Source organism: Mesoplodon densirostris, chromosome 1 (assembly GCF_025265405.1).
Source record: "Mesoplodon densirostris isolate mMesDen1 chromosome 1, mMesDen1 primary haplotype, whole genome shotgun sequence".
Taxonomy (NCBI): domain Eukaryota; kingdom Metazoa; phylum Chordata; class Mammalia; order Artiodactyla; family Ziphiidae; genus Mesoplodon; species Mesoplodon densirostris.
Window position 1 is genome coordinate 227,169,991 of NC_082661.1, and position 26,689 is coordinate 227,196,679.

Below are 26,689 nucleotides of genomic sequence, written 5' to 3' on the forward strand. Positions count from 1 at the left end.
AACCAGAGGTTAAGATTTACCAAGCTGTGCTCCAAATGAGGGAGCAGATCACATGATGCAGAGATTGACAGCCCGGGTGAGATTGTTTTAACCCCTGAGGGTTAAAGCACAATGGGGTGCTCTTTGCTAAAGAAATGCGTCATGTCGCTTTCTTTGTTCAAACCTAATCTAGCTAAAGCCTCCTTGTAACCGTCTTGGATTTAAAAGCTGAGGCTCAAGTGAGTTAACACTGTTGACTCTTAGAATTTGAGAATCAGTGTGTCCCCAGAGTTGGTTCATTTTCCGCCTCTGCTTTAGTCTTATCTCATACCCTTTATTGTCACACTTAAGTAATTAGAGAAACATTCCAGTATTTGCCTCTAGGCAGCAGAGGAGAAGTACATACACCTTGGACTTTTTTTCCTTTCTCTCCTCATAAGTAATACTGAGACATCATTTGGGTATCACTTTCATTTCTGTCTGGAACATAAATGTCAAATTGAGCCAGGCAGTAAAAATAACAAAGAAATGAAGCTACCAAAATGCCTGAGCGACTAGGTTCAATTCAGGGCAACATTTTCACCTTGGGGCGTTTGTCCTAAAATCAGCCTTAAGCTTTGCATGGAGTAGAAAATACATGGAAATTTTATAAATGCACTATGAAAATATTCACTTAATACGGGATCTTTCTGTGAAGAATGCCAAGGAGTACCCTTGAGCGTACTTGAGAGAGTTAGGAAATTTTCATGTTTTATAAGCTAGAAAATCACATTTTCAAGAACTTGTAGATTTTGGTCAATAAGGTGCTAGAGATCAGCATTGAATCAGCAAACTCTAATATTATTTTCCATCTAATAGATGTCAACTCAGTTTTGTACATGCCAAGAAAAAAGAGAATTTGGTGCCATTGAGAATGAAGTAGTTAAAATTCCTGATTGAAATGATATTGCTACTCTGGCATCCAGGCTTCTAGTGGGAAAAAGTATGAGGCCAGCTGCTGGGTGTTAAACCTGTACTTTTCATAAGGCTTTTCAGCAGTTCTTGTACATGACAGAGATTAAACAAAAAAAAAAAAAAAAAAAAAAAAAAAAGATGGCAACTGAATTTATGCTTTCCAATTCTCAAATTAAAGCTAGACAGTCAGCAGTCCCAGAATCTAGACATCTAATCCTTGCAAAATGGTGTCACGGGGGCAACCACTGAGTGTTCAGGGAAAAGAAATACTGGTCTTGGTTTTGACTTTGGATTAGCAGACATTGTATCAATAGAACTTCTCTAGAAGGGCGCTTTCAGGTGGTGAAGGAATAGTCAGGTTAAGGTTTTTAAAACACCTCCATCAAGTTAAGAAAGTAGGCCTTGGTACTTTCGTATGAGACACCAGACTTCAAAGAAAAGATGTACTTGGCGATCTGACTGAGAGGTTTTATAATTCTTTATTGGATCCAGTTTTCTAAGGCATGTTAGAAGAGTAACTAACATGACACATGTTTTTCCTCTCTTCCTCCAAATAAAGGTAACAACTAACCAAGAAGTTATGCCACTAAAACCCTACCATCTTTTATAACAGTTTGCTTATTACATTGTTGCATGCAGCTTCCGCGTTCCCATGGTATTGAGCATGAATGGTATGCATAGCCAGACTGAAATAGTCTCCGCAAACAAACTTTTGTTTATGCTTTTGAGATGTAACATGTCTGCTCAGGGCTCTGTTGCTTTTTTGCAGAATCCATTTTTTTTCCAATTAAAAAAATAACATTATATTAAGAGAGTCTTCTTTTTACCAATTAGGTCAAAGTCCTAAAATTTTAAGACCCAAACCCCATGGTTTAGAGCGAACTGATTCACAAACCATAGGTGACTTTGCTACAAGAAGAAAGGGTATGTACTTTAGCACCGCATGCTGGATGGGGTGTTGGGAATTTATTTATTCTGTGATGTTGTTTCCTTTAAAAGTAAAGGAGAAGAGCCTTAAATACTATTTTGTTGTAAATAAAACTTCCCAGCATGTAATTTCTAAAGTGAATGCTTCCCATAATACACAACGAGTATATTTGTTATGCCATTAACAGCAGCATGTTAAATATTTGATAATATATGATATTCAGTCTTTTCCTTTTGCATTATTCTTTTAACCTTTTAGACATCAACACAGTGTCTTCTTTAAGCTTGTGAGATGCTTGTGAGTTCCAATTGTCTCCTGTATTTATGTATAATGTATGTATTCTGTTCTGAGACAATATACAATCATTTCCATGGATTCATTATTTTATGCCATTACTTAGAATTTGACAGCTAAGCAGCTATTAGCCTCTGTGTTTTAAAAAAAGCGAAAACATCAGAGTTAAAGAAATACTTTCAAGTGAGCACAGCATTCTGTACATGTCCATTTTAAGTGCATAGGTGAGCAAAATTATTTTAACTCAAACTTAAATCAATGTAGCCTTCAGAAAAATCTCATTGAATTTTTTTGTATTTGAGTTGCCAAAAATACTTTGGCATAAACCCCAGAGAATCTACATAATCCTTTAAAATGACTACCTATTTTATAGTTTGAAGGTAATTATAACTTGGTTGATTCAATGTACACATACATGGACAAAGACTAGAGGAGGGATGCCTGGAAAAAAGGAAGACTTTTTCTTTAGAGTGGCAGGATGAAATGTAACTAAAATATTTACCTAATAAGTTTAAATAGTATCCTAAAATATAATGAATATTAACAAATAATATTGTTGAAGTTCTTTTGCTCATGTCATGAATTTCTGAAAACTGAGTCTTACTTTAAGTGCGAAGAGCTCTGTGGAATATATACTGGCAGAGTAATTAATTGTCCACTGCAATAATAGGGTAAATAAGCAAAGACAACTTATAAATAAAGCTAATAAGAACATTAGCATTTATTTTTACTTAATTTGTTAAAGGATATTGTTGGTTAAATGAAGCTAAAAATTTGAGGCAATTGTTAAATTGTGGCCTTTTCTCAGAGCAGAGTTTGAGTATAAAGATATAATTATTGCTTTGTTTTATTTGGTTCCAGACTGGGCCTGAATTAATTTAAAAGATTTGGTTATTAATTCTTTTTGTCAGTTTTTGGTTTTAGCGAAGTTTTGTGTTTATTTCTTCCTAAACATCATTTTATATGTATAGTTGTATAAATGATGCTTCAATGTTGATGATGAGGACTGTTTTTACACAGAAAATTAAATCTCCGTGTTTGAGGATAAAATTAGTGAAAAAAATAAAATAAGGAAGTAATGAAAAGTATAAATTAAGTAACTATGAAGGAATTGGGTCACATTACTCTTTCTTGTTCTCATTGTTTATATTCATAAAATATTTACTTAAGAAGCAACATGTTGTAATAATAGAGTTTTATTTAGACTTTCAGTCAACAATCAGGAAACATTATCTGATTTAGCTTTTGCCACTAATTTTTTAGCTGTGTAACCTTGGAAAAAATCACATAACATCAGTGTACTTCTTTTCATGTGTGAAACTAAGCTGGTCCTAGGTGTACTGTGGCTATAATGTATAAATAGAGATGTAGAAACAGGGTCTTGTCTTGTTTTTCAAATTGCTGTATGCTAAAGTCTCTTTTTTTCTCTTTTGTTTCAGTCAAGCCAGCACCTTTAGAAATAAAACCTTTGCCAGAATGGGAAGAATTACAAGCCCCAGTAAGATCTCCCATCACTAGGAGTTTTGCTCGAGAGTAAGTCTTTGTGTAAAATACTTAGCTTGCACAAGGAGATCAGCTCAGGTGTTTTGTGACCACCGGGAGGGTGGGAGGGAGGGAGACCCAAGAGGGAAGAGATATGGGAACATATGTATATGTATAACTGATTCACTTTGTTACACAGCAGAAACTAACACACCATTGTAAAGCAATTATACTCCAATAAAGATGTAAAAAAATAAAATAAAATAAAATACTTAGCTTGATTGTTCATTATAATGGAGAGTGCCTAGAACAGTGGCTCCCAAAGGATGGTCTGGGGAGCCTCCCTTTTTGGGGTTCTGTGAAGTCAAAACTATTTTCATGAATATACTAAGATGTCATTTGCTTTTCCACTCTCCTTCTCTCATGAGTGTACACTGGAGTTTTCCAGAGGTGGCATAATATTGGACGATATCGTTGTGACAGCTAATAGTGTATGTATATGTGTACACTTGTCTTTTTAAATTTTTTTTCTATTATAGGTAATGTGGTAAATATCAGTAGATATCACCCATATTAACCAAAGTTCCTTGGGGTTCTCAATAAATTTTAAGAGTGTGAAAGGTTCATGAGGCTAGAAATTTCTGAGAACTACTGCTCTGGAAAATACGGTAGTTTCTTGTAGGGATTATTTAATGGAGATTCATTTAAATGTATATGTGGAAATGAAAAGAATGTTTGTAGTTACAAACCTGTGTTGAATGTGTGCGTGTGTGTGAATATATGTGTGTGTGAATATATATATATATATATAGAGAGAGAGAGAGTTTTTTCAAATAGTAATTCTTAAATCTTCGTTTTTATATCTGTGTCTTTCTACTTATCCCCCACATCACTAGCAATACTTTTTTCATTGTTCTGCAGAAGGTACTTTGTTTTTGGTTTTTTTTTAACATCTTTATTGCAGTATAATTGCTTTACAATGGTGTGTTAGTTTCTGCTTTATAACAAAGTGAATCAGTTATACATATACATATATCCCCATATCCCCTCCCTCTTGCGTCTCCCTCCCACCCTCCCTATCCCACCCCTCTAGGTGGTCACAAAGCACCAAGCTGATCTCCCTGTGCTATGCGGCTGCTTCCCACTAGCTATCTGTTTTACGTTTGGTAGTGTATATATGTCCATGCCACTCTCTCACTTCGTCCCAGCTTACCCTTCCCCTCCCCATGTCCTCAAGTCCATTCTCTACGTCTGCGTCTTTATTCCTGTCCTGCCTTTAGGTTCTTCAGAACCATTTTTTTTTTTAGATTCCATACATATGTGTTAGCATACAGTATTTGTTTTTCTCTTTCTGACTTACTTTACTCTGTATGACAGTCTCTAGGTCCATCCACCTCACTACAAATAACTCAATTTCGTTTCTTTTTATGGCTGAGCAATATTCCATTGTATATATGCGCCACATCTTCTTTATCCTGCAGAAGGTACTTTGATGCTCAGAAATATCCCTTTACAGAAGCAGACTTGAAGACATAGAGAACAAGCTAGTGGTTACCAGTGGCGGGGTGGGGGTGTGTGGTGGAAATAGGGTGGGGAAGTGGGAGGTACAAACTACCTCCCGCTACAAGATAAGTGGGAGCTTATCTTGGGTGTAAGATAGACTTGAGGATATATTGTACAACACGGGGAATAGAGCCAATATTTTGTAATAACCATAAATGGAAAGTAGCCTTTGAGAACTACATAAAAAATTCAAAATTTTTTTAAAAAAGAAAATATCCCTTTACAAATAGCTATAAACATTAGTTGTGCATTTGAATGTGTGTGATAAATTGTACAGTAATAAATGCGTACAATAAATGATTATAAGCATAAATGTTTCTGGAAGAATGTATACTATCACTCATTTTTACTTTCGAAGTTAATTGAGAAATTTTGGTCAGGATGTGTGTTTGTGATGCTCATCTCTGTAATCAGCTCCTCCAGGTTTCCCATGTCTCCCCGGCCGGATTCAGTGCACAGCACAACTTCAAGCAGCGACTCACATGACAGTGAAGAGAATTATGTTCCCATGAACCCAAACCTGTCCAGTGAAGACTCAGTAAGTAGAATCTTCTCTTAACGTCTCTCTTCCTGAGCAGCCCTTCTGAATCATTCACATTAGACCTTTCTTCCAGTCCATACACCTTACCCTTCCATCTTTCTTTACTTAAGGAAAAAGGATAAAAGACAACTTTTTAAAAATGCTTTTGGGGGCTTCCCTGGTGGCACAGTGGTTAAGAATCCTCCTGCCAATGCAGGGGACACGGGTTTGAGCCCTGGTCGAGGAAGATCCCACATGTCGCAGAGCAACTAAGCCCATGCGCCACAACAACTGAGCCTACGCTCTAGAGCCCATGTGCCACAACTGCTGAAGCCCGCGTGCCTAGAGCCCATGCTCTGCAACAAGAGAAGCCACTGCAATGAGAAGCCCATGCACCACAACAAAGAGTACCCCCCGCTCACCCCGCAACTAAAGAAAGCCCACGCACAGCAACAAAGACCCACCACAGCCAAAAATAAAATAAATTTTAAAAATTAAAAAAAAACCTTTATATAAAAATGCTTTTGAAAAACAGCATCATCAAGTCTAAAACCAATAAAGGGTCAAAGTGTAATATTAATATCTATAAAGCAGATACAAGTTAGTTAAAAATCACAAAAGTTTTCCAGTTATATTTGTTTTAAGATGTACTTCACTTTTGCAACTATTCAAAAAAATAGTTTTTACTGGAAGCATTTTATAATGCATTTCTCCAGACCCACGTCAGCACACTCAGGATGAAACAATCTTATGCTGAGGGTTTTTAATAATCTTTCAATAATACATCCTTAGGTAAGGCTTAAAGATCAAAGAAGACCTGTTAAAACCTGATTTACTTCAGATTGACTGTTATTACCCCAAGGCCCAAGAATTTTGTAATAGTAGCAAGCATTATGTTTCCCAGAAATCAGGTAGTTGCCAGAAAATACTTCAGATGTTTAAAAATGCAAGCCAATTTTAATTTTTTAAAAATCTTTTCCTTTTGCTTTCCCTCAAACCAGAGACACTGCTTGCTCTGTTATTTGCTTTTTAGTAGCTAAGTATATCAGTTGGCATTAGGATCCCCTCTGAGTAACAGAAAATAAGCAAATAACAAGGACTTAAGGCAGACGTTTATTTCTTTCTCATGTAGAAGTCCAGAGAGTCAATCCGCAGTTGTTGTGGCAGCTTTTTGTTCCAGGAGCCCTTGGGGATCCTTGCCCCTTGCTGCCCTCCAGTCTGCTGTCCCCTGGGTCTGGCTCACAGGCTCCATAGAACAAGATGGTGCTCCAGCCAGCAGGTTCACATTCCAGGCTGCAGAATGGAGGGAAGGAAGAAGAAGCAAAGGATGCAGCCCAATTGCCTCATATAGAAGGTTCCCAGAAACTGCTGAGTACAAACTGTTGACCAGAACTTAGCCTCTGGCCACATAAACACGAAAGGGCCTGGAAACCGTAGCCTTTGTACCGAGGGACAGTGGGCCCGGCTAAAAGTCCCCTTCCCGGTGGAGAGGGGAGAACAGATCCTGGGGCACAACCAGGCAGCATGTGATAAGCAAATATCTAATGTCAAAATTTGGCATGAGTAACATTTTAGTGACTTTATTTTCTTTAAAACAATTCTGTTCAGAGATTCAATATATAAAGCCCAATTTTTTCATTGAATTTATGTCTTTAATGGACTTTAGGCAGAAACAGATTTCTCATGACCATTTGTCAGGGAACAAAATTAAGTGATTTGAAAAGCCTGATTTGATGCTTGAACTAATTAACTGTAAAATATTATCAAATTCATAAAGTATTCAAAAATGAATAAGATAATTTAAAATATTTATGTCAACCCTGAATTAGAATATATATATATATAAATATATCAATAATATTTTCACTAATGTTTCAAGGTAGGGCAATTTTTATTAACTGACTTTCACTTCTGGATTTGTAATTTTTCCATTTGATGAGTAGTGTTTTATTATTTTTATTAACTTAATTTTTTTCTTCATTATAGTAAACAGACTCTAGTAAGAGTCTAAGTAAATCCTCAGTGCTGCACGGGAGTACATATTGCCCTCAATTTTCATCTTTAGGTGGTTAAATGAATTTTCTTATTACAAAAGTAATTCTTTTCTGAGATACTAAAGAATCTTTTATTTTGCCCAAAATAGTAAATAAACATAAAGATATTGGAAAGGACCTGTAATAGGAAAGTTTGAAAGTATGATTTGTCATGAGTAGGTGAAGGGAAAAATCTAGAAAAAATCCGTTACAATCAGAAAGTCAAAGGAAAGGAAGGTATAAAATTGTTCTTTTATATAGTATAACACTAAGCCAGAAAGGTAATTTTACCTGCACAGTAGAGGTGTCTAAATAACCACCAGATGGTGAATTTCTAAGATACTGAGGCCCTAAGGGTTAGAAATAAGCAAAAATGTCCCAAGTGAAAATATCTATCTGCCGTTCACAATGGAAAAGTCAGCTGTGCCATTTCCATCTTATGCCACCAACTGCAAGGGCTCATCTTAGTCCAAACAACTTTTCCTTAGGAATGAATGTGATAGTTACAGCAATATTTCCCACACATCTTGGAATTTAGTGTATCAGTGGAGAACCATAGAAGTTCACAAGGTCTAACATATGCTCAGGTTGATGAAGTCGGTAAAAAATTAGTCTTGGAGAAGTTGAAACAGGATTGGATCAAATCTGGTTTATAGGGACAATGAAGATTAAATTCTGTACATTGAAATGTTGAAGCACAGTCTGTTTCCTATACTGGTGATCATGGAGCAGGCAGTGTCTAATGAAACAGTGAATTGGTGATGCGGCCTGTTTTTTATACAAACATCCAAAGTCAAGCATTCGTGAAATGAACCCTTAATGTGACGCCTGAAATTCAGGTGACAGTACATCATTACTAAATACGTATATATTGTTTATAACAACAACATCAAAAGTATGTTCAATAATTTTACGTATTTTTTTCAAGAGTTATAGAAAAACAAAGTACTACTATATTTTTTCTTTTAATTTACAGAACACTTCATAATAACTCTTCGAATCTTAGGGTTTTGCTAAACTCTTTTGGGAAAACACTGGGTTAAAGCCTAGAATGCAGAGGCAGGCTGTTCCCAGTTGAGATTAGATTAGATCAAGAGCAAATAGACTTTTTGGAGGGACACACATTTTAACAATACTTGAAGATGAAAAAATTTCCAGTCCTAGTAATTATTAGACAGAGTACAGTTGAACTAACAATTCTGAGAAATTCTCTTTAAGAACAGCTTACTGAGATTAAATATGTACATCATATGAACTCAAGGGTTTCTTTCGTAGCCTACAGCACCGTGAATAATTCTAGATGTTTCCAATTAGGGAAATTTCAGGTATGGGCTCTGTCATTACATTTGAATACAAAATTTTACACACACACACACACACACACACACACACACACACACACCATGCAATCTGGCTTGGTTTTTTTATGTGAGAATGAAATATAGAGTCATTTGCAGAAAAAAATTTCAGTTTTTTCATGAATTAGAAGAAAGAGAGGGAGGGGATAGCTATTTGTACTAATTGAGCACTGACACTTGCTTACATTTTTTGTGCCCTACATGTTACTGTCAATATTTTTTTAATGTTTTATTAGCGGTAGTTGATAAATTTGGTTTAAAAATCTGTTCCTATAAATAGGGCCATCACATTCAGTAGTGCGGGTTGTCTACTGCATACACATGCCGCATACAGTAAGTAGGATATACAGTAGGCCGCACACATGCTGCATCTGAGTACATGCGACCCAGACCATGTCCCCCTCACCAAGAGTAAACTCAGTGTTTTCCTAGCAATTGTCCTTTCCCTAAGTCACAGCTTAGTCTGTTTAACCCAAACAAAATGGAGTAGCAATATGAAAGAATCAGCAGAACCAGATTTATGCAGTTTCCAAATCATGTTGTTCATCTTAACAAGTATAAAATTGTCAAGTTGATTACATTGTTATAGTTTTCTTCAAAAGTATAAGCTAACCTGTGAACAATAATACCTATGTGATAGAAGCCACAGGGATGAAAGTCCCTAATGACTATGTAGTGTCCTGAGAAGTCAGGAACATTCCCAGGTGAGGTTAAAAGCAGCAAGGCGTGGAAACAAGTCATTTGTTGGAGCACATTTGAAGACTGTCATGATCCGAGTAGCGGGTGCATAGGTAGGGACATAAGTTCACGTCGTCCTTTCCTTTTTATTTAGCATTGATCTTCATGTTCCTAATAACCTATTTCTTTTTCATTTTTCTGCCTCAAGCTTTTTCATTCTTGTTGTTCATTGCTGTCCTCTCCCTTCCTTTTTTCTTTTTCTTTTCTTAGAGAGGAGTCCTTCTGTTGTACAGTTCCTATTAGGACAGAAAGAATAAGAAAATTAAGTGGTAAAAATTCCAGGTGGTTGAAACAAAACAGACTTTATTAATGGTGTCAGTATGCATAGCCCTTAGCTACCATACTTATTCTAAATTGATCTTAGTGTGAAAGCCTTTAATTCAAATATAGAACTTTAAAATTTTTTTTTAATTTGAGAGGTGAGCTCAGGGTCTTTCTACTCTGCCGTCTTGGTCGATCCCTAAAAACATTTAATTTGAAAGCATGGACTATAAAGATCCTATAGTTAAAGAATGTTATTGAGAACAGATAGCGTTTTAATAGCGTTGAGTTAGACTATTCCAACCGGGAATTCCCTGGCAGTCTAGTGGTTAGGACTTGGCACTTCCACTGCCGGGGGCCTGGGTTCAATCCCTGGTAAGGGAACTAAGATTCCTTAAGCTGCGTGGCACAGCCGAAAAAAAAAAAGAAAGAACTGTTGCAGTTAACTGTAGCTCGATGGCCCAGTCTTAGTCTGAACCAAGTTTTACTTTTCAAACTACTTTTAGCTTGCTTAACCATGCTATGTTTTAATCAATTTTTAAAATATTACTTATTTTTCCCCATCCTAAAAGATTATTTTATTTTCTAAGGAGACATTTCTTCAAGCTTTGTGCTCTTAAAATTAATATTTAGTCTTGAGTAGATGGCAAACAAGGTAATAAGCAGTATGTCTCATGAATGTTTGACAGTTGATTATGTTGTATTTTACTTCCAGAATCTTTTTGGCAGTAATAGTCTTGATGGAGGAAGCAGCCCAATGATCAAGCCCAAAGGAGACAAACAAGTGGAATACCTAGATCTAGATTTAGATTCTGGGAAATCCACGCCACCACGTAAGGTAAGTGAAACCTCATTCTATAAATACACTGAGCGCCCATTTGAAACCTGAAGAATCGGGTCTCCTTTGGGGGAATTTTCTTAGTATGTTTAATTTAAATTTAGTAAAGTCTATTACTTAATGCTTTTTCATAAATCACAAAAGTGTTAGACTGATAAATTTATTTTTTCATCTCTAATGGTATGGAAGTTACACACTTTGTACCCTCTTAGTGATTACCATTGAAATGCTTACTTACTAAATTCTAAAGTTCCAAAGTTAATCATGGTCTTCACTCCCTTTCCAATGTTAGCTCAAATTACTCCTTTTCTGACTTTCTTGGTATTTTTGTCCAAAAGTTTTAGGGTTTTTTGTTCTTGTTGTTGTTACACTCACAAATTAGACATTAGTAGCAGTAATATTCTTACTATATAGACAATGTTTATTTACATTTTCCTACATGTTTACCAACTTCTTTTTTTTATCATTCCTTCTTGTGTCTTAGACCTTCCTTCTCTAATCATTTTCCTTCCTCCTTCCTTTAGAAGTTCTTTTCATGAAAGTCTGTTAATGGTAAATTCTTGCAGTTTTTGTTTAACTGAAATGTCTTTATTTTGCCTCATTCTGGAAAATGAGTATTGAGGGTTTTGCGGGGGGGAGCAGTTTGAGTTCACAATTCTTAATTGACAGTAAGTTTCTCTCAACACATAGGAGATACTATTTGCTGTCACCTGGCTTCCATTGTTCCTGTGAAAAGTATGCTGTCAGTCTAATTGCAGTTCCTTTGTAGGTAATCTGTCTTTTCTATCTGGCCGATGTTAAGATCTTTTCTATATCTTTGGTGTTCTGCAGGTTCACTACACTGTGTCTAGACATCTAGACATAGATTTTTCTTTATTTATCCTGCTTGGTAGAAGTTGTGCAGTCTTTATTTCTGGATTCATATTTTTTGTCAGTTATGGAAAGGTCTGAATCATTATCTCCCTAAATATTGTTTTTCCACTATTCTCTTTCTTCTGTCCTTTTAGGTTTCTGATGAGGCAGTTAGAACTTCTCATTCTGTTTTTCTTATCTTTTACCACTCTTTCATATTTTCTATTTTATCATTTCTTTGCTTACTTGTAAAATTTCTTTAGATCTGTCACCAAGTTCACTAATTCTCAATTCTTCTGCTTAACCCATGTGTTTAATTTTTAATTTCAATATTTGATTTTTCACTGCTGAAGTGACATTCTGCTTGGCTTTTTTTCCCCAAATATGCCTATCTGATTTGAATAGCTTCTTACTCCTTTTTTGTTATCTTATTCCTTTTACTTTTTATTTTCCAATTCCTTTAAACATTTTATACACATATTTTACACTATTTATGCAGTAATTTCCATATCTGAAGTCCTTGGAGGTCTGAATCTGTGTTTACCATTTCTCACACACCTGATGGCTTGTTTCCTTGTGTGTTCATACATTTTTATTGTGAATTTATTTTGCTAAGCGTATTGGTGGGAAACCTGCAGACCTAAATTTCCTTCAGAAAGGGTTTGCATTTGCTTCTGCTAGGAAGCAGGTGGTGCTACCACCCTAGGACTACTTCAGTTTCCTTCAAGGGTCCCTATCCTAACAGGATAGTTTTGGGTTCCGCATTCCTCCCACCCAGGCCTCCTGATTGCATTGCTCAGTTGACGTTCATCCTGAAGACGACACCATCTTGACCCTTTAGCAGCTCTCTGCTCCCTCCATTTCCCTCACACCTTGGATATTTCCCTTAATTTCTAGTGAGCCCAGCAACGCATTAATAATTACATTTGTTTTAAATTAGTATCTAGTTGGATTTTATGTAGCCTGCCATTCTTGAAATACTCCTTTTCAAAAAATATTCTTAACTCTGAAAGTAAACACCTGTACCTGTTCTCAGGACTTGAAAAAGTCAAGCTTAAGCTAAAGGTTAAAAGCAAGCTATATCTCTTAAGATGAACCAGGGGTCTGCTCTCTTTCTTTTCTAAGAATTTCATCTGTTATGGGAGCATTAGTTTGAATTTTTAAATATAATAATTTTAAAATTAAGGGAAAAACAGAGTACAGTTAGGAGAGAGACAACATTGTTAAACTGAGGTAGTTAATGTAATTTTTTGGTGACCCAGTAGAATTTCAAGAGTTATTCACAGTGCATATGTGTCTGTGTTTTAAGACTGGAGTTCACGCAGAAGCACCGCTTTTTCTGTGGAGGTTTATGGGGTTTTTTCCTTTGCTTTTTAGCAGAAGAGCAGTGGCTCAGGCAGCAGTGTAGCTGACGAGAGAGTGGACTATGTCGTGGTTGACCAACAGAAGACCCTGGCTCTGAAGAGCACCCGTGAAGCCTGGACCGATGGGAGACAGTCCACAGAGTCTGAAACGCCAGCCAAGAATGTGAAGTGAAAATGCCGCTTTAATGTCTCTGAACAAAAGAGGGCTGAGCTGTAAGGAGAAATCCTGTTTGACCGAAGATAACTTGACCCTTGTACTCTAGGTAGATCCTCAACTGAACGGAGTCGAAGTCAGAGGACCTTTCAGACTTAATCTAGCCATTGAGCGTGTAAATGGTGCTTTGTGGTATCTGAACAATTCATCACATGTAAATAATGTGGGAAAATACTGTTGTCTGGTTCCCAGAGAAACATTTGTTTCGTAGTTAACACACTTGTAGTATTACTGTATTTATGCACTTTTTCATTTAAAGCATTGGTTTGGGTATTCCCGAATGGACCTTAACATGATTCTTTTGGGAGTTTTTGTTTTTTCCTCACACTACTCTTAAGAACGATGCTATGTGAACTAAACTACTTTCCACTGGGAAATTGCTCTTTCAGCTGCAGGGTAACAACATGACGTGAGAAGTAGATTCACAATATACCTTTCTACCTGAAACTTAACGGGGTAACCGTTAGCTTAAACTACAAAGTAGAGTTGGACTCATCATTCATTGCTTCCAAAGTGCTAAGCATCATGTACCTACTGGTGTCAGGACTTTGTTCTCTGGTTCATGGACATTTGGTTTTCAGTGGTGGAACTTTCTTATATTTTGTTAATTCCAGTGTTTTGGGCTCATTAAGTGAAGATTCTGCCAGGTGGGATCTTACACCTTGGAAAGAGTGAATAATCACACTATCAAGTAAGCGTACAACTCACTGATGGCATGTGGTGACGATGTGCTCTCACATTTTCAACATATATTAAACTTTATGTTATTTGCAAAGTGTAGATTATATAACTAATCAGGTACGTACCAGGCACTGATGTGCTAATACAATGATCAGGTTTAGACAGTGAGCTTTAGTTGTATTCGTGTTAGTCCTCTAATGCTGGTTTCCAGTTTGGAATTAATGGCACAATTGACATTCACTGTTAGTTATAGCAACATACTGTGATTTTTAATTAGACAGTCATTCAGATTTATTACTCTAAGAATGAAATTCTGTCTTTTGACACCATAGTGCCCTTTCTATGATTTTTTTAAAACTTTACTTAATATTCTTCTTGGCCTTATCCTATTTAAATCCCTATGCAATTAATATTTTATATCTGCATTTTTTTTAAAAAATAGATGTTATATAAGTGATTCTCATATGTAGCACCTATTGCTTTTCCAGTAAAAGAATTAAGGATTGTGTACTGTGATTTATATTCACTGCCCCAATTCAAGAAATATTGGAGCCTTGCTATAATGTGAAATCTTTAAGTCATGGACCTCTTCCAACCAGATTTCTGAAACCACCAGAGGTATCGTATAATTCTGTCTCACCTATAACATGGTCCTATAGCAAGACCACACATTATCTACAGGAAGGCTACAATTTATCTGTCTTGGCTTTGCAATGTAATTTAGAAAGCAGGTATAGTTATTGGTTTGATTGGTTTTTAACTAAGTTACATACAATCTCTTATGTACTGATTTGAGACTTACTAACAATGTTTGGAGGGGGCATAGAGATTGAAGAGCCCACAGCTGAGGCATGTTTCCCTCCATGCAGACCTTTAATGTTACCTGAGTACACAGATGTGCCCTGATTTCTGGCCCCTTGGTCACCGTACTGTGCCTAATCAATGTAATGGGTTTATGTCCCCTCCATGAGCTAAAAACGTTCATAACAAGATGAATTGTAGACAAGTAACATTTGATGCTTTTAAATGTTTGCTTCTTTTTAAACAAAAACTAAAACCCAGAACTGAATTTTGAGGTGGATTTTTAAATAAAAAAAAACATTGTTTGAGTTTGCTGTGAGTAAGCTGTTTTATAATGAAACCACAAAATAGAGTCGAAAATCAGTGAAATGTGCCTCAACTGTCAAAACACATAACACAGTTGATGTGTGAAGATACCAAATTGTGTTGCATGGAGGATAAACATACTTTGATATTTAGAACACAACAATAAATATATTGTTAATTCAAAAATAGAAATCTTGGGAGCTTCCCTGGTGGCGCAGTGGTTTAGCATCCGCCTGCCGATGCAGGGGACACGGGTTCGTGCCCCGGTCTGGGAAGATCCCACATGCCGTGGAGCGGCTGGGCCCGTGAGCCATGGCCGCTGAGCCTGCACGTCCGGGGCATGTGCTCCGCAACGGGAGAGGCCACAGCAGTGAGAGGCCCGCGGACCACAAAAAAAAAAAAAAAAAAAAAATAGAAATCTTGTTTTAAAAGCTACCTATCAGAAGAGTCTAAGGCAATAATGAATTTTTTAGTGTAATTTCTCAATATTTTACAAGTTACCATTTTGAAGACCCGCAGCACTCAAATCTGTAGAAATGTTCCCACTACGCAGAGTAATTTAAGAATTGAAAATTAAGCAGTTTGTTAAACTAAATCACATTAAACATTGCATTAACAAATTAAATGAAAAGACAGTCTCTTATAGAGCAGTATTTCCCAAAGACTTTAGCACTAGAATCTCTTTTAAGTAAACTCTTGTGTAAGCCCAATATGTAAAGCCTGGAAAGTCCATTTGATCAGTGTAACTGTATTTTGAGTCCACATTTATGTTTACTTGTCTTAGAACATTACTAAGAATAGCATTTCTAAGTAACACAAATGTGAAATTGGTGTTATAGATAGTTGGTGAAACCTTAGCCGCCAGTCTGTTTCTATGCCTTGTTTTATTTGCATGCTATCAAGAGAATTTTGCTTCATGCAAATGTAACTAAGTACAAATAATAATAGGGTTTAAACACACATTTCAGGAGATTCTTTAACTAGAGATAGATAAAGTTGTATTCATTCCCAGGTTTATATAAAAGTAAATTACCCTGGTAGTGGAAGTTTATACATAAGCAGACTCCAGTGTGGTAAAGTAGTGTATGTAACACATTAGAATGTGCATTTTTACTAAGTTTTTAAACTACACACTTTTATAAAATTTGAATCAAACTCTTTAATACCCCTAATCGCCCACAAGAAGCTGAGTTTTGGCCAGGCATGGGTTGAACACCACTGGTTAACTGTGTAACAGTTGTGTTATAAATCAGAAGTTTTTTTCTCCCACGTTTGATGCGCTCTACCTTTTATTCCTTATTTTGAAAAACTGTACAATTTTATGAAGTTTGAATACCAGTGCGCAGTTCTGCTTTCAAAACTCAAAATTCAGACTTGAATAATTTAAGCTATTTAACCCACAGGATGCATCACCTTAGAAAGCTATAAAAATGGTTTTTATCTACACTCTATACGTTTTCATCTTTATTTTTATCAATACCATATAAGCTACTGTGAGCATTTTAGAGAATTCCATAAAGGTACTATGAGTGTGTGTATGTATATATAGCATTGTATTTAATCATAGACTAAGTTTAATTTGATATAGAAATACTGCCATACTTGTACATTAATGTCATAAGTCATAATTCCCTCTGGACTCTTTATATTTAATTCATTGGAGGTCATAATCTTCATAGTCATAAATGCATTCAAACTGGAAATGGAACACCAGTGTTTGTTTTTCTTTTAGTGGGAAGTTGTCTGCTTCCCCCTTTAGCGAAAACAGTATTTTTTATATTTTGCTAAACTGTTGACTACTTTATGCCTGTACACTATACCATAGGCATAATTCTTAGATATTCCCAAACACTCTTAGTGCCTCCTTATTTGGCCCATTGAAAGTATTGGTGTTAGTATTTCAAATGAATTATCCTTTAAAAATATACTAGCCTTAAACATTTTAGAAACAACAAGGGGGACTGAATCTTTTTATTCCTATCTTTGGGTCATTGTGGTAGGTCTTATCCTCCATTGTTAGATAAGCAGTCAGGTCTGTAACAGGATTGATATAACATGACCAATCCAAGTGGATACAGAGAGAGAGGGGCATATCCCAGGATAACAGTTATTGTCAATAACATCAGCTATATGTAAATCTGTATATAATTTAAAATACCAACAACTATGAGGTGAAAAAGCCATGGTGCAAATGAATGTTGTAGACATCATGGACTTGTTCTGATGAAAAATCACTTGTCGGGTTGTTGAGATGATTGGTTTTAATCTGACTAAATATGTTTATATATCACTACAGCTTGAAATCATTTAGTTCATCCTCCGTAGACTTATCTTTCTTTAGGATCAGTATAATGCATATTGTGAGTTTCAACAGACTGTTTCATCAAGGGATTAACATAGCTTCTGGCTTCCTTTACTAAAACGATATGGCTTTGTGTGAGTTCTTGTAACCTAAATCAATTGTTGATAATCATTCCAAATTTCCACAGCAAAATCTTATGTATAAATTTATTTCTCCCCTCTTGCACATCTTCTTTTGTAAAGATCCAATTGTAGATATTTTCTGCTACCAAATAAAACTTTTCAAACAATTTGGTTTCAAGACCTTAAATAGTCAATTTGGATACTGAAACTGTGACCCAATAAGGACATAAAATTTCTATTTCCAACCCTTCCTTAGAGTCTTTATCTAAATCAAAAACCCAATTCTGCCATTACCTACACTTCCCAGTTCTAATTCTATAGGGTCACTCATTTTCTGCAGTAAAGATCCCACTAAATCATGCTAAATATAGTAGTCGTGCTCTAACTAAATAGGAAAAGCTCCTGAGACCCAGTTGCCCTATGTGTATGCACGTTATTCCTTCATGTAGCCAATGCTACCAGCACTTTGAGTAAAAGGCCAATAAGTAAGGGCCTGTATGCAACCTTTACCATCAGGAAATACATTCCCAACATGACTTGGGAAATGATAGCTGGCTGGGCTTCTTCATTTCTAGGAAAGTTTTCAAACACCTCCAGTGCTTCATAAAACCCCAAGAATTACCATAAGTCGCAGCATTTTGCAGCTCTGACTCTGTCATTAGATCATACTTGGGAAGTTTGGGAAGAAAATTAAGTTCCTAAAGTTTATTCCTATAATTCATTAGACAGGACTTTATTACTTTTAATCATGGTTATGTTGGTGATTCACTCATAGTTCAACATGTCTCTGATTTTGTGTGTGGTGCCCAGAGCATTTGGAGGACTCAGTATGTGGTGGTACAGAAAAGAAAGAATCACATAAATGTTTTAAAAGCCCACTTTCTCCAGTACAGTATCATGATGGTTAATGTGTCAACTTGGCTAGGGTGTGGTGCCCGTGTGTTTGTTCAAACACTAGTGTAGACGTTGCTGTGAAGATACTGTGTAGATGTGATTAACATTACAATCTGTTTAGGTAAAGCCGATCACCCTTGGCTTTACCTAAGGGTGGATGGGCCTCATCCAATCAGTTGAAGGCCTTCAAAGCAAGAACTGAAGTTTCCCACAGAAGAAGGAATTCTGCCCCAAGACCGTAACATAGAAATCCTGTGTGAATTTCCAGGCTGCCAACCTGCCCTACAGATTTCAAACGTGCCGTCCCCACGATTCTGTGAGCCAATTCCTTAAAGTAAACCTCGATTTCCATAGATAGATGCACAGCATACATGGATGGATGGATGGATGGATGGATGGATGGATGGACGGATGGATGGACAGATTCTTTCTCTGGGTCTACTTCCTATTCATTGTGGGAGGAGACATACAAGGACGTGAATACCAGGAAGTAAGGATCGCTGGCAGCATCTTAGAGGCTAGCTATCACAAAGGCAGAGTTGAGTGTTAAGAGATGACACCAAAGATGGAGGGCCTTAAGGACCAAGGAAGTCAAGTGTATTGAGAATTAAGAACTTTAAAATGTCAGAAGACAAAGCCTGGAAAGAGTAGGCCACAGGGAGTCAGGAGATAGTTCTGAACCTGGGTCTATGAGTTTAGCTCTGTGTCCTTATAAATTACAAAGCTATTCAACAGTTAATTGAGACACTGTGTTTTATAGTTAATCTTACTTACTCCTCGTAATACTGTGAAGTAGGTAATGTTATTCTCTCCAACCTTCAAGTTCCAACTTAAACAGTTCCACAAGGCTTTCCCTCAACTACCCCACCCAGAGGTGCTAGCTCCTTCCTCTGAAAGTCACAAAATTGGCAAGTCTCTTCTGTTTTTCACTTTGGGCTTTTGTGGTGGTATATTAATTTGCTAGGGCTACAATCACAAAGCACCACAGACTAGGTGGCTTAAATAATAGATTTATTTTTTCACAGTTCTGGAGGCTAGAAGTTAGAGGTCAAGGTGTAGGCAGGTTTAATTTCTTCTGAAGCCTCTTTCCTCGGTTTGTAGATGGTCGCTTTCTCACTTTACCCTCACTTGGCCTTTTCTCTGGACATAGGAATCCTGGTGGCACGTTCTCTTCTTACAAGGACAGCAGCCATATTGAATGAGACCCTCACCTTTATGACCCATTTAACCTTAATTTCCTCTTTAAAGGCCCCATCTCCAAAAACAGTCATATTCTGAGGTATGGGGTCTTCAACATGAATTTTGGGTGGACACAATTCAGTCCATAATAGATGGCTGTGTTTAGCTCATCTACCTAGCTATATGCACCTTAGAATAAAAACTGTGTCTTATCTGTCATTACAACAGTCACAGCCCTGGCAGGAAAAGATGGCACATTCAAAGGAGCAATTGAAGAGAGTTGAATGAAGAAAGTGTTGCAAATCTGTAGATTGGGTGAAGGGAACAAACAAGGGGTGGTTAAAAACCACTAGCAACAGTAAGAAGCCATCAACACTTTTAGAACTAAGGAGGCAAATGGAGGGTGCTGTTACACCCAGCAAGAGCCGTCCACCAGCAGACATTTCAGTCTTAGGTAAAAGGGCACAACCACTACCAATTGCAGACCAGCAGGGAGGGAGTCAGGTTACCTCTCCTATGACTTGCCATTGGCTAAAGACAACCAGCAGCCAGAAATAACCCGAGAGATGTAATATCAATACATGGAGGTCATCTTCTCAGGGCACATGGCGAGGCGGAGAAGGCAAGAAGGCAGGTCAGACAGAGCAAACAGAGAAAATCCTTCACAATCGTCATATTTATTACCGTGGCAAACCATCAAAGAAATAAAGGGTCTGTGGAAATTGGCTTGCTTAACAGCTGATCCAAACTTTCTAGAGTGCCATCGTGTACTTCAGAAGCTGTAAGGATAAAAAACTACATTTCCCAGACTTCCTTGAAGCTAGGGCCCGGACCATCCTCTACTTTCCACCAGTCACATTCAAAGTCAGAAACAGTTCAGTGGAGCAGGAGGCGGGACTCTGTGAAGCATCAGTATTGTTAAATCTAGCCGTTCACTTTTAGTAGATGAAGCGATGGGTTCCTGATCCTTGGTCGACAGCTAAGATGGCATATTCTTGGAGCCAACATCTGTGGTGGCAGCTTTCTGCACCCTCATGGCGCCATGGGCACGTGATCCTGGATTCAGCCACTAGTGAGGTGGTTTCGTGAACCCATACTCCTGATTGTTTCCATGTCTGGCTCTTCCATGGCATTGTTCTGAAATCATTCCTAAAGGCCTATACACTTGCTAGTGATTGTTAACTCTGTATTCTCTATAGTAAATTTCTTTTGGTTTAAAATTGCTAAAGTGGCTTACCCCTGTTGAAAACTAACAAGGGCCAGTTTTCCTGCCTCTTGCATTCTGGAATATATTTTTTTCTTATTCTCATATTGCAAAACTGTATAACTAAAGAAAATTGGGGGATGGTGGCAGAGGAGAGGAAAAACACTTGCAATCTGTTACTTCCCTTTCTTTTCCTGCAAATGTGCAGATGGATTCTGCTTTTCTCATTTACTGCTGTCATAAATATCTTCCCAGGTGTTAAGCTTCTATCTGAATTGTTATTTTAAAGACTGAATAATATCCCTTCAAATATTTTAAAGTACTCAGTGATATCCAATTTGGATACAGGTGTGGGGAGAGGAACACTGGCATATACAGTAATTCCCCTACATATGAATGAGTTCCGTTCCGAGAGTGCATTTGTAAGTCCAATTTGTTCATAAGTCCAACAAAGTCAGCCTAGGTACCCAACTAACACAATCAGCTATGTAGTACTGTACTGTAATATGTTTATAATACTTTTCACACAAATAATACATAAAAAACAAACACAAAAAATAAACATTTTAAATCTTACAGTACAGTACCTTGAAAAGTACAGCAGTACAATGGGACTTCCCTGGCAGTCCAGTGGTTAAGACTCTGCACTTCCACTGCAGGGGGCATGGGTTTGATCCCTGGTCAGGCAATGAACTCACATGCTGCGTGGTGCAGAGAAAAATAATAAAATTTTATAAAAAGGAGAGTACAGTAGTGCAATACAACAGCTGGCATACAGGGGCTGACATCAAGTAAACAGGCAAGAAGAGTTACTGACTGGAGGAGGGAGAGGAGGTGGGAGAGGGTAGAGCTGAAGGATCGTCAGCAACAGGAGACGGAGGAGGGCAAGCTGCAATTTCACTCACGCCTGACGTTGATGGAACGCACGTTGGAATCTTTGAAAGTTCGCAACTTGAAGGTTCATATGTAGGGGACTTACTGTACTACCACTGGGAGCAAAAATTGGTATAACTTTTTTTTTTTTACATTTATTCCGTGACTGTTTATTGAGAATCTACATCATGCCAAGTACTTTGCAAGGCTGAGTATTCAGAGCTGAACAGACCCAGTCTTGTTCTCCATAATTCACAGTCTAGTGGTACAACTTTTTTTAAAGAGCAGTTTATTATTACAATTTTAATGTCTTGAAACTATACTTAACCATTAACCAAGCAACTGAATTGTAAGGAATTAACCCTAAAGAATTAATCAAATGTAAGCACAATAATTTATCTCCAAGGAGTTGGAAGTGTATTCAACAATGGAGGGTTGGTTAAATTGTGCATACATATGTATATAGCCATTTATAATATATAACAATAATTTTCAAGTGTGTTCCTCTAACAAGAGAGACCTCTGAAACAAAAGGGAGGCGAAGTTTGGGAGGTCCAATGCCCTTTCACCTTGCTTTACTTAGGGTGTCTCTACTTCTTCTGTTTCCACATTGGAAGACAAGTGTAAGATTTTCCTTGAAAGATAGGTTCTGCTAGTGGAAAACATCCTAACTGTTGTAATAAAAGTACATTTAATGTCATGAATGGTTTTTCCAAGATATACTGCTGCGTAAAAATTAAGGCTATATAGCTAAACATAGTACAGTCCTATGTTTGTATGTAACTAATAGCACTAAAACAAAAGGATATCACTACAGATATTACAGACATTAAAATGATAATGAAAAAGATATTATGGACAACCTTAGGCAAATAAATTTGAAAATTTTATAAAATGAACAAATGGCTATTATAAAAAACTTACTACAACTGAGAAAAGAAAAAAAAATTTGAATAGTCCTATGTCAACTGAAATGAATTTTATAATTAAAAGCCTTTTTTACAAAGAGAATTCTGGGCTCAGACAAAATATCCAACAAATATTACCGAACTTTTAAGAAAGAAATCATGCGAATCCTACAGGAGTTCAGGAATGCAAGGTAATACACCACATCAGTAAATTAAAGGGGAAAATATTACACAGTCATTTCAATTCATGCAGAAAACTGGTTGATAGATTTCAACATCTGTGTATGGTTTTAAAAAACAAAATTCTTATCAACATGAAGTAAAAAAAGAAACGTGTTACAAAGACAAGAATATCTATTTTAAAAATCCATCAGCAAACATCACACTTCATGGTGAAATATTGACAACTTTCTTCTTGAGACCTAAAACAAGACTGGTATATCCACTATTACCACTTCTATTCATTACTGTACTGAGGGACCCTGCCAGTGAGAAGTAGGAGGTTTGGACAAAATAAGTAAAACTGCTATTATTCACAATGATATGATTGTGCATGTAGAAAATTCAAGCAAATCTAAAGATAAAAGATTGCTAGAGACAAAGTTAATAGGCAAAAATTAATTGTATTTTTATGGGCCCACAGCAAATAATTCAAATGTGAATTTTTTTAAAAGATGAAGATTATGACAGTAACAAAAATATCAAATACTTAGGAATACATTTAAAATAGAACGTGCAAAACCTCTACTATAAAATATTAATATATACTGTTGGATTCGGTTTGCTAATACTTTGTTGAGGATTTTTGGATCTTCGTTCACCGGTGATATTGGCCTCTGTGTTCTGTTAGTCCCTAAACAATGATGAAGACCTTTGTTGACGTATTCCTGGCACCCACAAGACTACCTACTCATTCAAGCATCTTGTCTAGGAATGCACATCCTGTTTCCAAGCACCTACCTCTTTATCCTAGGTTAACTATAAAATTGTCACCATGGCACAATGGCCTCTTGGCGGTATAGAGTGCAACTGCGAATGCTTCTGGATCATTGTCTGCCCAATCCCACCCTGAGGAAGTTACCCTATAATAAACTGATCTACTGATTATATGGAACTGCCTGCCTCAGTTTTTGGTCTCAAGATGGCTTCTCAGTTCGGTGGGTACTTTTCTTTCCCTCTGTCCTCCAACACCTAACAACCACAATACCATATGTAAACCTTGATTGCGGGTAAAAAGCTGTATAAGACAATTTAGGCACAAATAGAAAATTGTAAATGGACTAGATAATAAATGATATTGAAGAATTACTCGATATTCTCAGGTGTAATAACAGTATTATGGTACTGTAGTTGAATAGCCTTCATCAAATGGATGCATGTTGAAATATTTAGGGTTAGAGCATCTGAAAAAAAATCTGAAAAAAGTGCTCACAATACATGTATTTGTAGAGAAACAGATTTAAATAAAGCAAAATATTAATAATTGTTGTCAAGGTAGTGAGCACTTATTGTAATATTCTTTCAACCCTTCCATTGAAGAGTTTGATAGTAGAAAATTGAAAAATAATTGAACAGATAATTGATCTTTCCTATAGAAAGAGAGAAAGAAGAAAGAGAAGAAGAAGAGAGAAAGGAAGGAAGGAAGGAAAGAGAGAAAGAAAGAAAGAAAGAAAGAAAGAAAGAAAGAAAGAAAAAGACAAAGAAACAAAGAAAGAAGGAAAGAGAGAGAAAGAAAGAAGGGGAAATAGAGGGGAAGGGAGGGAAGGAGGAAGGAAGAAAGGAAGGAAAGAAGGAAGAAGAAATAGAAAACAGAATGGTTAGAATAAATAATATACAGGAAATCCTTGAGTTCATCAGAACATGTTTTTTAAAAGCTATTAGTGTGAATTGGCACTCATTCTAAAAAACATTTAAAATAACCTCTATATATTTGCATATATTCTTCATATCGCTTTTATCAATTTAATATTTCAATCTAAATAAGAGCACAGGGTTTCCCTGGTGGCACAATGGTTAAGAATCTGCCTGGCAATGCAGGGTACATGGACCGGTTCGAGCCCTGGTCCAGGAAGATCCCACATGCCGTGGAGCAACTAAGCCCATGCACCACAACTACTGAGCCTTCACTCTACAGCCTGCGAGCCACAACTACTGAGCCCACGAGCCACAACTACTGAAGCCCACGTGCCTAGAGCCTGTGCTCTGCGACAAGAGAAGCCACCTCAATGAGAAGCCCATGCACTGCAACGAAGAGTAGCCCCTGCTTGCCACAACTAGAGAAAGCCCGTGTGCAGCAATGAAGACCCTATGCAGCCAAAAATAAATAAATAAAATAAATTTATAAAAAAATAAATAAATAAGAGCACAAAATAATCTTCCTTATGAAGTCTTTTTTCTATATATTTTGAATAAATAATACAATGACATAGTTCAAAGCACAAAAAGTATCCCTTTCACAATATTTGTTTTTCCAGATGTGCACTGATAAGCAAATTCATATGTATTAATGCAACTTATAAATTTCAGCTGTTCTTAATTATACTTTTGTTTTTTCCCTGAGATTATATATGCATATTCCCAGCAGCTATGAACTTTTGTTGTTTGGTGGACATCGCCCCCTTGTGCATAAAACCGAATCTACAAGGGAAGTCCTGACAAAAAGTGAAATAAACTTATATGACTGTTCTCTCACAGAATTACAACTGTAAAAGTTTCTTGAAGCTATACCTTCAATTACACAGCTCTGACCAGCCCCCAAATATTAGCCCTTTTCTTTAAACCCTCATTGAAAGTGTCCCTACACTTGCCTTAGTGATCTCATACATATTTTGTGATTTTTGGTCTCCAAAGAAATCTCACATCCATATTTTGTTTAATTAGAACAAGAGTTACTGCCCTCCTTTTCTATTGAGATATAATTCACATACCATACAATTCATATTTAAGGTGTACAGCTCAATGGTCTTTAGTATATTCAGAGCTGTGCAACCATCATCACAATTTATCTTAGAACATTTTCATCACTCCAAAGAGAAACTTCCTGTCAGTGGTCACTACCCATTTCCCCAACCCTACTTGCAGCCCTAGGCAACCTCTAATCTATTTTGCCTCTGTAGATTTCCCTTTTCTAGACATTTAATATAAATGGAATCATACAGTATGCTGTGTGGTCTTTTGTGAATTTCTTCTTTCACTTGGTTTCATGTGCACAAGGTTCACCCATGTTGTAGCATGTATCAGCACTTCATTCCTTTTTAATTAATTATCCATTAATTAAATTATCCATTTAATTATCCATTCATCAGCTGATGGGCATTTGGATTGTTTCCACTCTTTGGCTGTTATAAATAACGCTGCTACCAACATTCAATTGTCCTCCTTCTACAGTTGCAAAGATGGAAACCTTCTGAGCTGAGATGATCCCTCAAAGGCTTACAACAGGAGGAAACAATTGTCCTCTTTGCCCATTGCCAACACCACTCCAACCACAGTATCAGTCACCACACCTGAGGGCTCCTCTCATCCGCAGTCTCCCCAACCTTCCCCGAATTCCTGTCACTATCACCTCCAGTTTTTTAACCTCCAAATGATCATCCCATCAGCTACCACCGTCTCCCCCCACCCCCTCTTTGCCAAGCCTTTCCTCTGGTTCTCTGAAAAACCTTATCTCCACTTCATGCCCAATTTGCCTTAATGGAATGTCGGCTCCCCTGAGGAGACCACGTGGAACTATTTCCGGGCCCTGGGAGCAGGAAGTGGGCTCCCTTCCTGTGCAGCACTGCTCCCTCCTCCTCCCAAATCCCTAGCAATTTGGCTTAAGACGCCACTCTTCTTGTTGCTATAATCTAGCGACTCGTGGTCACCCCTTCTCGTTCAGTGGTCACTCCCTCTTGCCTCGCCCCCACTCCACCCCATAGATCACTGTCTGCTCTTCCCTATTTTTTTTCAGTGCTCTGGGTGACTTTAATATCCTCCTGAGCGGTGCATACAGAACACTAGCCTCTCTCAGCTCCTTGAACTCTAATGACCCTTTCCTCCACC

At 37.1% G+C, this 26,689-nt stretch overlaps 1 protein-coding gene across 3 annotated transcripts in view; it reads left to right on the forward strand.

Annotated features, from left to right (window-relative positions):
* GAB1 (GRB2 associated binding protein 1) overlaps positions 1 to 15,598 on the forward strand; it is a 125,868-nt gene extending 110,270 nt beyond the window's left edge. Inside the window, exons 7-11 of one of the 3 annotated variants that reach the window (XM_060115750.1) lie at positions 1,768 to 1,857; positions 3,595 to 3,688; positions 5,615 to 5,738; positions 10,826 to 10,948; positions 13,178 to 15,598. In XM_060115750.1, the coding sequence (XP_059971733.1) occupies positions 1,768 to 1,857; positions 3,595 to 3,688; positions 5,615 to 5,738; positions 10,826 to 10,948; positions 13,178 to 13,336 (590 nt within the window). In that variant the 3' untranslated portion in view covers positions 13,337 to 15,598. The remainder of the gene's footprint in view (positions 1 to 1,767; positions 1,858 to 3,594; positions 3,689 to 5,614; positions 5,739 to 10,825; positions 10,949 to 13,177) is intronic. The other 2 variants (XM_060115759.1, XM_060115768.1) reach the window with 2 other exon arrangements.
* Positions 15,599 to 26,689: the final 11,091 nt, after the last annotated feature.